Source organism: Bacidia gigantensis, assembly GCF_019456465.1.
Source record: "Bacidia gigantensis strain McMullin 20006 chromosome Unknown contig_249, whole genome shotgun sequence".
NCBI lineage: Eukaryota > Fungi > Ascomycota > Lecanoromycetes > Lecanorales > Ramalinaceae > Bacidia > Bacidia gigantensis.
The window spans coordinates 1,092,496-1,106,299 of NW_025408603.1; the positions used below are offsets into that span (position 1 = coordinate 1,092,496).

The following is a 13,804-nucleotide window of genomic DNA, read 5'->3' on the forward strand; positions in this document are numbered from 1 at the left end:
AAGGGTTCCCAGCTCTCGATCTGATATGACCTTTAGCCTCATTTCAGCGTCCGCAGGAGCAGCTCATCGCATCTCTTCAAGTGCTCTGCGATGGTAGGGTCCTTTCGTTCTGCCGAGTCAGCTTCCGTACAAAACAGAATACAGCAATGGCAGGCACAGGGTGGCGGAGTTGTCGAAGTGGAGGAGATTAGTTCAAACGACAGCGGAAAGGAGAAGAAGCCTGCAGAGACCCTTATTGCTGACAAGCAACCCAACCCGACCACACCGATTCCCCAAAAGGATTCTCAACTTGCATATGAGACACCAAGAGCGAATTCAAGACATAAAACGAGAGATCGGGGCACACATGAAAGGGAAATCAAGATCCGTAGTGCGCCAACCAAACGGGTCGTGAGCGACGGTCATTGGCGCAAGACGAGGAGTCCGCCAAAAGGTGAACTTTCGTCCAAGCTCGTAGGGGATGAAGCATCAACGTGGAGTAAGTGGAGTAAAAGCGAAAGGAAATCGTTGGCTCCTGTAACAGATGGCAATCCCTCGAATGAGGGCGACGTCTTGGAACTTCACATACACTCGACTTCCCCAAGACTTAACGATGAGGATGCAAATAGATCCTACGTGACACCTCCTGGCTCAAGACGCCACTCCGAGATTGAATGCAAGCAACATAGTGCATCTCTCTGCGGAACAAGCGTGCCTGACAGCCCGGCAAATGATACTGCGAGAACGCCAGATCGAAAAAGCTTGCGAAGGACGTCGGCAAATACAGACAAGCATTCACATGCTGGCTCATCAGCTACAAAGCAAATGTGTGAACATCGGCGATTTAGCCCACACTCAGTGAAAGAAGTAGACCATGTGACTTTGCCAGCTAGAAGTGTTCGGCGGGGAAGTCTACGCTCAGAGAAAGGAAATCTCCTGAGCCAAGTTTTCAGCGATTCTAGGAAGATGTTTGCTAAACATACACCGGAACCCATTGTCTCACCACGAGTTCCTAGTATCGAGGCTTGGTTAGACAGCACCTCAGACCCGTTCATCGACGCTGAGGCACCTGTTGAAGCCGTTGCGCCCTTGAGACCATCACGGAAGAATAAAATACCAAATTCGCTGGGGTCGACCGCTGATGATCCCAACAACATCTGGGAGACATTAAGCACCAATTTGACTACGCAGGGGACTGGTCTACGCGGGCCGGTCAGGAAGAGGGAATTCGATTTGATCCCGGAGAGCGGGCCTGATCGACCCGTTGACCTACCGCCAGATGTTCCTAGCTCCGACCCCATTCGTATATCGAATCTTGACCACGCTCGGCTGGGTTCACCAGAGGCATCCATCGAGCCACTAAGGAGAAGAGTAGCCCGCAAGAGTGTATCATCACCCATCCATAATCGTAGAAGATCTCAGAAATCGAGCCCGCTTGCTGGAATGGAAGACAGGACTTCGAAATCAAATTCTGACGCGCCCTCAGCAGATGACCTGGACAAAAAACCATCGTTTAAACCACCTCCCCTCAATATCAAGAGGCAGTTTCCATCGACAGGTCAACATCGACTCTCAACCATTGCTTCGGTAGATACCCTCCAAACAACGTCAGAGATTATCACTCATCCGCTACCAATTTCTACCAAAGAAGCAATCAACGGCGCTCGAGAGTGTAACGATGCCCTCTGGAAGGAAGTGGCGAATGCAAATCTGCCAAATCGTTCAAATAGCCGACTTACCAAGCACTCCGACCTGATTTCGGTCCTCTCGATGCCAGTTGCAGGCAACGGAGGTATCAAGTCTGCTCGAAGCCTCAGGACGAACAGGACTGATCTAGAAGCAACAAATGTTGATGAGCTGATGCAAGAGTTGATGATGGACGAGAGCAAATATGTGCGCGAGTTGCAGACGCTTGTCGACGGAGTCATTCCCGTGCTAATCAACTGCGTTCTTTCTAAGTCTGATTCAGCGGTCGCTGCAGGCCTCTTTCAAGTGTCAGCAAACGCCCAGGGAAATCCTGATTTTATACGACCGATTATTGACATGGGCATCGCCTTAGAGCGTCTGAGAACTATCCACAGGAAGATACCTCAGAAAGACCCTAGATCTTTGCTTGCTTGGGCACGTGGTGCACAAAGAGTCTACAATGAGTATCTTCGAGCCTGGCGCCTCGGCTTTCAGGATGTTGTCGTCAATCTTGCAACGGCCTCGGCATCATCACCAGAAAGCAGTAACCAAGAAGGGCTAAATGAGGGTCTTCCTAGAGATGAAAATGGCAACGTGATCGATGGTGATGGTGAAAAAGTAGACGTTGCTTTTCTGTTGAAGAGACCGCTCGTTCGTCTGAAGTATCTTGCAAAAACCTTGAAGGGAATCAATATTACCTGCCCTTCTTCGGAAGCCGCTGGCCTGGCTGCCAAATATCAAGAGCTTGTTGATGCTGCTCGACAACGTGTGGATGAGGAGAGAGCGAGACTTGAAGACGAAGCTGCAGCTAATATCGATGCTACTCGGTCAAGAGACCTTCGCACACTTGCACCTGTATCTAAAGTGATCAACAAGAGAGGCCTTCGCGTTCGAGCTCGCGATAATTTCGACCTTACTCTGCAGCACTCCAGTGGCCAGCGCATCGACTGTCGCGTAGAGCTACTGCTTCGTGATGAAATCTCGGAAGCAGACGAGGCCGGTGATGTGTTAATCTGTGAAGTCGACGAGTCCGGAAGGTGGCTTTTGTTTCCTCCTGTGCCGCTTGAGCAGATCTCAGCGTGTAGCGGAGAGCAGAATGGTGAACTGACGGTCATAATCCGGGGTCAGAGCAGCGATGGTTCTCAATGGCAGGAAGTGTTCAGACTTTGTAGTGAGAACGAGGCGACTAACTTCGAATGGATTCAAATGTTGGGCTCAGAACCATTGCCAGCGCCGATTGCAAGAGCCTCAAGCTTCACAGAAGGAGAGGAGAAGTACAAGTCTTCTGCTGGCCACCTTGTGCCCAAACCAGCCCGCAACCTAGAGAAAAGCAGGACTCCAAGCCCGGCAGAAGTCGAGATACCGATCGGTGAAAGACCTACCGAATCGTCTAAGCGATGGTCAAGCCATTTTAATTCTCAAGTGCCTGTAGCGGAATATCGGCACGCAGGAAGCAATGTTGCTTATGGTAGAGTAACAACACCATCCGCGACAGGTTTGTCATCTCTACCAAGTCAAAGCCACCAGTCTCCGCCGGCACCATCGACGCCAGCATCACGTAGTCCAAGGACATTTAAAGAAGCACTCGGCCTGAGTGGTACCAGTGCTATGTCAGGCTTGAGGAGAACGAAAGCTAAAAGGACCTCGAAGCACCTTGATGGTTCCCCCAGAAGTCCAAGATCCAGAACCTCCCGCCATGAAGATGATTCATATTGCTCTTCCCCTACATCTACCGATCTTGACATCGGCAATGAAAATGAGCTTGTACCTCTCTCAGCTCAGACAAGTATCCAAAATGAAAATGACGAAGTGGTGGAGCCGGAAGTAATGAATGCGAAGACACCGGATGCATCTTTGAAGCGTGCTCCCATATCGTCTTCCGCGGATTCACTCCTCAATCCGAAGATTCGGAGGGAACGTCCAGCCGATGGATTGACACAAGAAGTTCACTTGACTGAAACTCTGCGTCACAGTAATGATTCTTTGCCCACACAAGTGCTGAGAAAGGGACCACTTAGGCTTAAGCAAAAATCTCAAATTATCACACCGTCACCGTCTGTTTCTGGACCTGAATCGCAAGGCAACGCTCGGCCGGATCCAGCCAATCTATCGCAGGCAGAGCGAAGCGAGCCACGAGCTAGACGTTCTTCTTCTCCACTCAAGCATGAATACGAGCCTTCAACAGCTTCAGATACACCCTCAGATTCGGACGCTTCAATAATTGAACATCATGAGTCGGCTTCAATGACGGAATCATCGGATGAGGAAGATATCGAAAAGCATGATGTTCCGACCCCTCTTATGCCCTTGGGCCCATTCCGGAATACTATGATGAAACCCTCTCTTGTTGCCAAGGTCCCCACACCAGAGGGTACTCTCAAGCCGTCTGACTCGGCATCCCAAGCTCCATATAAAACCGTGCCCACGCAAAGGCAAACGGCTGAGAAGACCATCGCATCAATCTTCTCTTGGTCTGATCAAGGTTCGTGGGAAAGCTTACATCCAGATGAATGCAGCATCGTCATTACGCCGGGCTTAATCGAGGCCTTCGAAATGTCTGCATCTCATTCTGACAGTAGACCGCAGTCAGCTTCAGCTCAAAAGGCCGATGTTGAAAGACTCACTGATAATGCCTCAACTGTCACCAGTCAAAATGATGATGTTCAGGGTGAGCGACCTCTTGTCGCACTCGAGCTGACACCCTTGGTGCCGCTTCGGCGTGGTACTGCAATCGACATTTCCATTCGATCTCCCCCAGTCTCTAATTGTAAACTTACATCTGGCAACAACATAATGTTTCGGTCTCGAAGTCCAGAAGAGTGCGAAGCTCTGTACGCTCTCATCAATCATTCACGTATTCACAACCCAACATACATCGCACTTCAGAACGCTCGCGGTCCTTTCGGGCCTGGCTCGTCTTTCCCTGGACCATTAGGCAGGGGACCCACCAGTCAAGCCGGTAAGTCCCGTAGTAGTTGGTTTGGCGGATTCGGACGATCTTCCAGCTACCGAGCAAGCACCAAGCGGACTTCGAGCGTTGCCCCGAGTGAAAGCAGTGTTGGGACGATGGGCACTGCGTTCTCGGCTCTTCGACGGTTCGGCAGGGGCAATGGGGGCGGTATGTTCAATATAGCTCTCAGCACCATAACATCTCGAAACGGGGCAGGTAGTGGAGCGGGCAGTGTCTTTTCTAATTCCGATAATTCAAGTGGCAGTGGTGCTGCGACACCAATCACCCCAGGAATGGTCGCAAATCGCGATGGATCTTTGGGTTTGAAGGACGCCAAAATTCGTTTGTACATTCGAGAAACTGCTTCAAAGTGGAGAGATATGGGATCTGCACGGCTTACTATTCTCCAACCAGAGAAGCCAGGCGTTGGGCCAGATGGCCGGCCACTGAATGGAGTCCACCAAAAGAGAATCCTTGTTACAGGCAAGACGAAAGGCGAAACACTGTTGGATGCACAACTCGGAGAGAGTTGCTTCGAACGTGTGGCACGAACAGGAATCGCAGTCAGCGTATGGGAGGACGTCATCGGTCCAAATGGAGAAATCGGAGTTGCTGGCGCTGTGGGTGGTGTCGCTGGCGGCAGAGCGAAGGTGTACATGGTACAGGTATGAAGCCTAGGGCACGAACTTTTGAGACATCTGCTAACAAAGCATATAGATGAGAAGCGAGGCCGAAACCGCATATACGTTCTCACTTGTAGGAAAGCTACGGTATTAAGTCGCGATTGCTTACACTAGATTCGGTGGACATTCTTGCTATATATGCAGCAAAGGTGCGATTCTTCCATGTATATCTTCGGATTTGGTTTCTGCGATTGTGTAATGAGGGGTTCATTGGTCATACTTTGGAGGCTTGCTCTGTATTCAAAGGTGCTTATTTGCTCCAGCCACGGTCTTATTGGCACGATCATGTACGTTGGGAATCAGCCAGGTTAGTTCGGATTCGCATATAGAGGACAGAAGCTACAAGAGCATTTTCAGGCAGCACCAAGCCGACCTCAATATTGCCTTTGTGACAAGTTTCTGATCTTTTGTACTGACATACACCTTCACTAAATGACGCCAATCAAGATATACCGTTCCGTTGCTGGATGGCGCAGGGTTCATTCTGAGGTGACGATACTTGATTGAAATGCCTTGTTTGAGGATGTCAAGGCGAACACTAAGGAAAGGCAAGGCTGACGCGAGGACATTCCTCAAATGTCGCCTAGCGTAAGCTCCTAACGTCAACTCGTAGCCCAGGCAAAGACTTGCACAATAAGTTCAGTCCCAAAGTCCCGCGATTCTGCCCTTCACCCGATAGAAACTTGTGCTACATCTGACATGCACTCGGCTTTAGCGGCACGGTCTTTGCCTACGTCAGCTTTGAAGATGGCCCTTCGTCATACCGCTCGGTGGCTCGACCGTCCAGGACATCAGTCTAGAAGCAAAGGCTAGGAGGTCAGTTCACTTGCTCAAAGACCTCAATGAACACCACAACAATGGTGCCTCCCCAGCTCCCAGACACCATGCTCGCAGTGCGCGTAGAAGAAGTACGTCCCATTGGGGACCTTTCATTCTGCGGTAACGAATTCCAAGAATCCCTATTGACACTTCCACCCCATAGTTTCACCAACCCTACTCTCTCCGTCAAATCCCCACCCCTAGCCCCAGCAATCTGGGCCCTAATGACCTCCTCTTAAAAGTCGGCGTGGCATCCTACTGCCACACCGACAGCATGGTCATCGAGGGCGAAATTGCCAAACACCCTCAAATCACCGCCTCCCATGAAGCTGCGGGTACAGTTCTCGCCACTGGTTCCTCCGCCACCGATTTCCCTGTCGGTTCCCGCGTCATGGTAGGCGTGCCGTTCCACCGTTGTGGAAGTTGTGCCGAGTGCCAAGGCTCGGAGGAATACAAGCAGTATTGTACCAATGGTGATTATTTTGGCGTTACTACAGATGGCGGGTTTGCAGAATATGCGATTGCGGATGCGAGGGAGGCTTGTGTTCTTCCTGACGCGGTGGGCTTTGATACGGCGGCCCCGTTGGCGTGTGCGGGGTGTACTGTGTGGAGAGGTGTGTTGCGGGCGGACCTGAAGGAAGGACAGTGGCTTGGCATAGTTGGTGCTGGAGGGGGGCTGGGGCATTTGGGGGTGCAGTTTGCGAAGGCGTTGGGGTTAAAGGTTGTGGGGATTGATGCGAAAGATCTGGCGCTGGAGTTGGCGAGAGAGTGTGGCGCTGATGTCGTTGTTGATGCAAGGAAGGGGACGAAAGAGGTTGTGGAGGCTGTGAAAGGGGTTACGGGTGGGGAGGGAGTAGAGGTGGCGATTAATGTTAGTGGTGCTGACGAGGCTGCTGCGCTGTCTTGTGCTATGACGAGGGTGCATGGAACTGTGATACAATTGGCCCAGGTATGTGAATGTCTTCTTTGAACTGATGGTGACAAGATGTATTAACAAGTAGTGTAGCCGACGGAGGTGAAAATACCGTATCCAGAACTGATATTTAGGGACATTAGAATCAAAGGCAGTTTAATATCTACAAAGCAAGAAGCAGAACGGATGCTTCAGACCGTTGCGGATCACAATGTCAAGGTTCAGACGAATTTTTTCTTTGGATTGGAGGAAGTGCCCAAGCTGGTTGACTTTGTTCACGCCGGGAAGATGGCAGGCAAAGGTATAGTCGTTGTGGACGAGGAAGAGCAGAGGCGAATTAAACAGGCAAAGCATTAAAGACACCAGCAAAGGAAGGCTGCATTTTTAGGAAAGAAGAGGACGATTTGATCAGTTTGTCAAATATATCTTCAGACCAGGCCGGCTCTTATTCCTATCATGCAAGTCAAGGTGAGCATAGTTTCTTTCACGTTCAATCATTCTCTCCATCCCCGTGACACCCCAATAGAGCATCATCACTCTGCCCATGTAGACAGCTCAGAGATCAAGCTCAGGGTACTCCCTCTTAAGCGTCTCAAGCTGCGTCGTAAGTTCCACCTTGCTTTCGAGGGAGACTTCAGGCCTGAGTAAAGCACTATGAGCGCCATTAGCGAGTCATCAAGAGATCAATTTGGTGGGTAAGTACATACGCCCTGATACCTGCAGCAACACGCGTAGGATCCTTTTCCTTTTTGTTGTCGTGCTCTTTGGCGCACTCAGCAGCCACACCATATTCATGCTTCAATTTCTGCTCAAGTTCTTGCTTTTCCTCTTTGGATATGTCAGGTTCGTTGAGGGCACTAGATCAGGCTGTCAATTTGCATGGAAACGGCACGTTTCAGGGAAAATTGCCTCTTCAAGCCTGCGATGGCAAGTTGAGTTTCTTTCGGGACAAAAGGTCCTAGTTCACCGCCGCCAAATTTCTCGTCCAGAATTTTTTTAGTCGCCTGCCTGGCCGATTCGGATCTAGTCTCGTCTGTTAATGCCCTAGGTCACCATATTAGCAGTGTTACTGGATCAAAAAAAGGAATGAAATACGCTTCCAAGGCGCTATGGACACGGCGAGGATTCTTCCTTGCCTCCAGCTCGGCTTGGCCATCTCCGACAGCGCCCATGCTGTCAAGTACAGCTTGAGCTTTCTCTTTAGCTTCAGCTGACGCTCCTGATAACGGTCAGCGAGATTCAAACGCAAGCCAAATGCCGAGATACTTGGGCTGTTGATGGTGGCTTTGTGGCCAGCGCGAACTTTGGATGGATTCTTCATTGGATTCTTCATTGGATCCTTAAAGCGATATTCGATTGGATCCTCCGAGGGGTACTCGATTGATTCCTCGATTGGATCCTTGATTGGATGTTGGATCAGATCCTTCATAAAATCATCCATTAATTGCTCGACTCGTTCCTCGCTTGGTTCCTCGCTTGGTTCCTCGCTTGGTTGCGCAGTTGGATCCATTGCTGGTGTTGCTCGAGAGCTTGAGTCTCGTATTGTTTTTGATTATGGTAATGGTATGATATGATGTCTAATGAAGATAAATACCGAACCTGTTGGGAGTATTGCGGTCCAAAATGCTGTGGACAACTCCCTCTACTTTGAACAATGAGATGGCAGATCGCTCCTGCCTTTCGAATCTCATATTCTGAGTTGCAGTTGCAGTTTTCTAGTTGTCAAGCCTTACAGGGGTCATCAGTCCCGTTCCAACATCCACGACATAGAATCCCTGAATTCATGAGATGGACAGCGAACACAATTTCATCTGAACCGTTTGCGTGTTTTCCCTACATGTTTTACACTTTTTGTTCAGTGTCCTCCCATGACTGTCTTTTCCGAGTTCTTTTTACTGTTTTAAGATGTCTTGAGAGTAATCACACAATGCTGACTTCTAAGACATGTTCCCGAAACATAGATATGCTCTATCTAACTACCTAAACAAGGTAATAGGACTCCGAAGAGCTAGTCCCACACTGGGTCATGATTTAGAAAAACCTGGGATTTCGATCATGATAATTTAAGGACCCGACAGAATGGTCACCTCAGCAGAAACTAGAGAATTGAATGGCTTTTAGAGCACACTATTCACTGGTGTGGAAAAGAGCCACAGGAGCAGTCCAGCAAGTACCTTGATCTTGCAAGGCGATCAGAGCAGCTCAGGGGCAGTCAAGACCACGCCAAGACATCGCGTCAGCTTATGAAATGGTTTGGGGAAGCCCACCTCATGCGGGGCTTATTAATGAGAAATCACAAATGAATGGATTCTCACCTGCTTTCTCAGGGCTTCGCATCTAATTTCACTGTCGAAATTCTTTCCATTCACGATACGTACTTTCGTTTGTGCTAGCCTCGACTTAACCTTCCCTTTCTCTGGTCTCTGTGGTGCAATATGTCATCCCAACCACGCGTCCTCCTCCTCGGAGGTCACGGCAAAGTTTCTCAACTTCTCACCCCTTTGATCCTTTCTCGAAATTGGCATCTCACAAGTGTAATCCGCGATCGAGCGCAAGAACCTACCATCACTGCTCTGGCTCCCTCTTCACACGTACAAAACCTCGACGTCCTTGTCTTCAGCGTTGAAGATTCCCACGCAGAAGCCAAGTCCATCATTGCTTCCACCAAACCAGATTATGTCGTATGGAGTGCGGGTGCAGGAGGTAAAGGTGGGCCCGAACGGACGAAAGCTGTGGACCAGGTCGCGGCCATAGCGTTTATTAAGGCCGCTGCAGAGGAGGGGAGTGGAGTGAGTAAATTCTTGCTGGTCAGCTATGTGGGCTCGAGAGCGAAGAAGGCGCCTTGGTGGAGCGAGGAGGAGTGGAAGGCATCCCAGGATGGGAATAATGGGGCACTGAGAAACTATTATCCTGCAAAGTTAGCAGCAGATAGGGTCTTGACCGCTGCAGGGCGGAAGAGAGGGAACGGATTTGCGGCGATTTGTTTGAGGCCGGGGAGTCTTGGGGATGAAGAGGAGGAGGGGCTAGTAAGCCTAGGGAAGACGAATGCGAGAGGGAAGATTAGCAGGAGTGACGTCGCTAGGGTCGCTGCTGAGCTGTTGGACAGAGTGGGAAGGAGTTGTTGGTTGGATCTATTAGAGGGTGAGGAGAAAATCAAGGATGCTGTTGAGAGGTGCGTTCGGGAGGGTGTTGATACCGTCGAGGGAGAAGACGTGGAAGGGTAGCGAAGTAATGATCTGAACGAAGTGAACGATCTTGGAGACGCAGAGCATCCCAGAACCCTTTCCCGGATATGTGTCCCTAACTACCGTGATGTAGATATTAAAACCCCTTTAAACAGCGCTGTAACCATGTCGTGTGTGCGTCCCTTGGAATGTGTCCATAATTCTTCGGATCAAGTCTTTGAAGAGATATGGAATATCGCGAATCGTGTCTGAGTGTGGTAGAAGGTCCCATCCTCGAGCTGAGTACCGGTTGTAATTAAGCCATGAACCAAAGATGAGGTACGCCGCAATCCCTAAGAACACACTGTCGCGAAGTATTTAGTGAAGATCTGGTATCTTAGATGTAGCGAGACTCACACAATGATGAACCATGTAAAGAAGCCCCAGTGGCTAGAAGTAGAGTTACTGCTTCCAGTCTTCGCGTCCTCACATGCGTACTTCGTGTTCCACTCTAGTCTGAGCACCTTATACTTGCCCTCATCTTCCCAGCTAACGTATTTCAGTTTGCCACCATTTTCATCGTCTGCTATCTCTCCGCTTTTATCTCCGCCCTTGTCGTCGTCTTTTTCATCTCCATCCTTATCATCTTCATCATCGTCTTCATCCTTAGTGGTGGAAATCGTGGAATGCCGTCGTCGGTCATCATTACCCGAGTCAGCTCTACAGATGAACTCAACGATTGCTTTCTGCTTCTTCCCATCGTCGTCCTTTCCACCGTGCATTTCTAACCGCAGACCATCCTTTTCTCTATCAGCCGTGGATGACGAGGTTTTGAGGCGCGTCCATTTCGGATCCAGAGATCCTCCCGTCGAAGTGCTGAACTCTCCTGCAATTGAGACAGTATCCTCTATCTTGTCTTCTATCTCTTCGATCTTGTTTGTGAGTCGCGTGATAGCGCATACTATCACATCAAATTAGATTCTAATGTCCTTGTAGAATACATGTGCAAGCCATTCACCGTGTGAACCATTCTGGCAGTCTTCTTCTTTAGGGACACCTTTAGTTTTTTGTAATCGGCGACAAGGATTGATGGTGAATGTGGTGTTCCTTATCCTCGGGCCATTCTCCTTCACTGTAGAGACCGAATGGGGACCGTCTAGCGGCGAGAAATCATATTTGAATTTGTCCACAAGAATATTCTTGCAGTCTATAGAGATCGCGGTCGTAAGGCATGGCAAGAGGAGTAGCAGAGTTGGGATGGTGGACGAGGGATGGTGGAACGATCGCATACTGGAGGCCGGAGATGGCGGAGGGTTCAGGGCATTGGGTGCTACTCTAGCAAGAAAGTCTAGAAGCTTTGGGCAACAACTTTGTAGTCCAGAGTATTCCAATCACGAAAATCACTGCAGAAGGAAGAATACAAATTTCAATCAGCTCCTGAAAGATGGTCATCAAATTTGGCTCCAATGTCGTTCTTGGCAGCCTGGAAATGGCATAGGGCTGAGTAGCTCGCTAAGGTTAGGCGCTAGTGGTCCACACGTCCATCTACTGGGTGTGAGGAAGAACATCTTCATCTATCGACGTTCTCACGGTAGCGCATCGCCCATCATGTGTATGTACCCTAAGAACAGTCTCGCACATATTAGGTTGTGTCGAACATTATAGCTAATCAACCGCACAGCACTCGTCTCGGGAGAGAAGTCGAACTTTCAGTTCATCCTTCGTCTCCTCAATACCAACGTCGACGGCAAGCAGAAGATCATGTACGCCCTCACCAAAATCAAGGGTGTGGGTCGTCGCTACTCCAACCTGGTGTGCAAGAAGGCCGACGTTGACTTGAGCAAACGGTTTGCCTCTTCGGATACATTAAGCGCCGTACGAAGCTAAATAGATCCAAAGGGCTGGTGATATTACCTCCGAAGAGCTCGAGCGTATTGTCACCATCATACAAAATCCAACACAGTACAAGATACCAACATGGTTCCTCAACCGACAGCGCGATATTGTGGATGGCAAGGACAGTCAGGTCTTGGCTAATGGAATGGAGAGCAAGCTTCGTGAGGATTTGGAACGGTTGAAGAAGATTCGTGCACATAGAGGTCTGAGACATTATTGGGGTTTAAGAGTCCGTGGACAACATTCAAAGACGACTGGCAGGAGAGGACGGACTGTTGGTGTGTCGAAGAAGAAGGGTTAGAGCTAAGTATGACATGGTCAAGGACACAAGGTGGCATCTGCTAAGTTGAAGCATCACATTCAATTCATCAAGTTTAACAAGAGAAAGCTGGCTCGTATGGTCTCGCGCACCAAATGAGACGTTATCAATCCCTGGAATTAAGGAGGTCATGGATCGCTAAAGTGCTTGACGGAATCACACTACAACCCTTCACTAATCCTCATGCGTCACGGCCATGTCCAACACCTCCACCCTTCCTCTCCCCTTGGTCTCATTACTGACAAATTCGACCAATTGCTTGTAAGCACCTGGCTCCACGAAACCCGACACTTCCCACTCCTGCCCAGCCGTATCCTGCATCTCAACTTGTTCCACATAACTCAATATCCGATCCTTCACGGTGGCTGGTTTTGGTACCTCCTCCTCTCCAACCTCCTTATCTTCTTTTTTCTGTACCTTGACACCCTGCTTTAATAAACTCGTCGGACATACCACTCTCAACCTCATTCTTGCCCTCATGATTGGTATCGGCTGCCATGCAACCAAAGCCTTTATAGCTTCCAGCGCTTGACTCTTCGCACTTTTTGTTGTGACTACTCCCGTCCAAATAGGCATATCCTTCTTCCTCGGCTTCGCCTCCTCTCCCTCCGCGCCAGCACCACTCGGCGTAGCAGTACCACTCCCCCCACCACCCTTTCCATGTGCCTCCTCCTCCCTCTGGTGTGCACCCTGAGTACTTAATTGCTCTAATGCCTTTTCAATCATCCCGGCAGTATAAACCCTCTTACTCCTTGGGTCCACTACCTTGCCTGATAAAATATCTATAACTTCCCTCTCAAGTCTATCTTTTTGCGCGCCCCGTTCTTTCTCGCCGACCTGCATCTCTCCCTTCTTCAATATTTCCTGAATGATGTCATCTCGGCTCTTTCCTTTACCGAACGCTTTGTCTAGGTCAGAGGTCGGTGCAGTCTCGCCCTTCGAGACAGAGAGGAAAACATTTGGGATTTGGAGGACATTGTCTAGATCAGTCTCGGCGCCAGATCGGTATTCGAGGACTTTATTCTTGTAACAAGCGATTTCGAAGCGCTTTTTTTCCTTTCTTTAGGCGGACGAGGGAAACATTTGTTAGGCGGATTTGGTTGGACGGCTATAGCGATTTGGTTGGCTATTTTCCGGGCATTCTGTTAAATCTGACTTACTTGGTTGATAGGCATGATGAAGATGGCGGACTTAGAGAATAATCCTCGACTACACAACTTTTCGCGATCCCATGTATGAATTCAATTTTATTAGCGTCTATGAATTCTTTATCGATAAGCGGAGCCTCGGCTATATTGAAGTTTGGAATTGGACCAGACCCGATGGAAATGGAAACTTCATGACGACGAGGGACATATGTGGGATCTTGGACACTGAATTGCACTTTCCAACCTT

General features: G+C 49.4%; 7 protein-coding genes across 7 annotated transcripts; 4 read left to right on the forward strand and 3 right to left on the reverse strand.

Moving 5' to 3' along the window:
- Nucleotides 1–90: 90 nt before the first annotated feature.
- KY384_006537 (uncharacterized protein) lies at nt 91–5,392 on the forward strand (the record flags this gene model as incomplete). Its single annotated transcript, XM_044815031.1, has 2 exons — nt 91–5,280; nt 5,333–5,392. The coding sequence occupies 2 exons, from the start codon at nt 91–93 to the stop codon at nt 5,390–5,392; spliced, it is 5,250 nt and encodes a 1,749-aa protein (XP_044668131.1).
- Nucleotides 5,393–6,155: 763 nt separating this feature from the next.
- KY384_006538 (uncharacterized protein) lies at nt 6,156–7,387 on the forward strand (the record flags this gene model as incomplete). The annotated part of the gene is made up of 3 exons (XM_044815032.1): nt 6,156–6,206; nt 6,281–7,066; nt 7,124–7,387. The coding sequence occupies 3 exons, from the start codon at nt 6,156–6,158 to the stop codon at nt 7,385–7,387; spliced, it is 1,101 nt and encodes a 366-aa protein (XP_044668132.1).
- A 198-nt stretch (nt 7,388–7,585) lies between these two features.
- On the reverse strand, nt 7,586–8,540 carry KY384_006539 (uncharacterized protein; the record flags this gene model as incomplete). Its single annotated transcript, XM_044815033.1, has 5 exons — nt 7,586–7,682; nt 7,738–7,850; nt 7,918–8,074; nt 8,126–8,249; nt 8,297–8,540. The coding sequence occupies 5 exons, from the start codon at nt 8,538–8,540 to the stop codon at nt 7,586–7,588; spliced, it is 735 nt and encodes a 244-aa protein (XP_044668133.1).
- A 925-nt stretch (nt 8,541–9,465) lies between these two features.
- Nucleotides 9,466–10,254, forward strand: KY384_006540 (uncharacterized protein; the record flags this gene model as incomplete). The annotated part of the gene is made up of 1 exon (XM_044815034.1): nt 9,466–10,254. One exon carries the CDS (start codon nt 9,466–9,468, stop codon nt 10,252–10,254), a length of 789 nt encoding a protein of 262 aa, XP_044668134.1.
- A 108-nt stretch (nt 10,255–10,362) lies between these two features.
- Nucleotides 10,363–11,483, reverse strand: KY384_006541 (uncharacterized protein; the record flags this gene model as incomplete). The annotated part of the gene is made up of 3 exons (XM_044815035.1): nt 10,363–10,558; nt 10,612–11,155; nt 11,213–11,483. 3 exons carry the CDS (start codon nt 11,481–11,483, stop codon nt 10,363–10,365), a joined length of 1,011 nt encoding a protein of 336 aa, XP_044668135.1.
- A 319-nt stretch (nt 11,484–11,802) lies between these two features.
- Nucleotides 11,803–12,391, forward strand: RPS18 (ribosomal 40S subunit protein S18B; the record flags this gene model as incomplete). Its single annotated transcript, XM_044815036.1, has 3 exons — nt 11,803–11,806; nt 11,876–12,041; nt 12,094–12,391. The coding sequence occupies 3 exons, from the start codon at nt 11,803–11,805 to the stop codon at nt 12,389–12,391; spliced, it is 468 nt and encodes a 155-aa protein (XP_044668136.1).
- A 192-nt stretch (nt 12,392–12,583) lies between these two features.
- On the reverse strand, nt 12,584–13,584 carry KY384_006543 (uncharacterized protein; the record flags this gene model as incomplete). Its single annotated transcript, XM_044815037.1, has 2 exons — nt 12,584–13,465; nt 13,570–13,584. The coding sequence occupies 2 exons, from the start codon at nt 13,582–13,584 to the stop codon at nt 12,584–12,586; spliced, it is 897 nt and encodes a 298-aa protein (XP_044668137.1).
- Between the last annotated feature and the right edge of the window lie 220 nt (nt 13,585–13,804).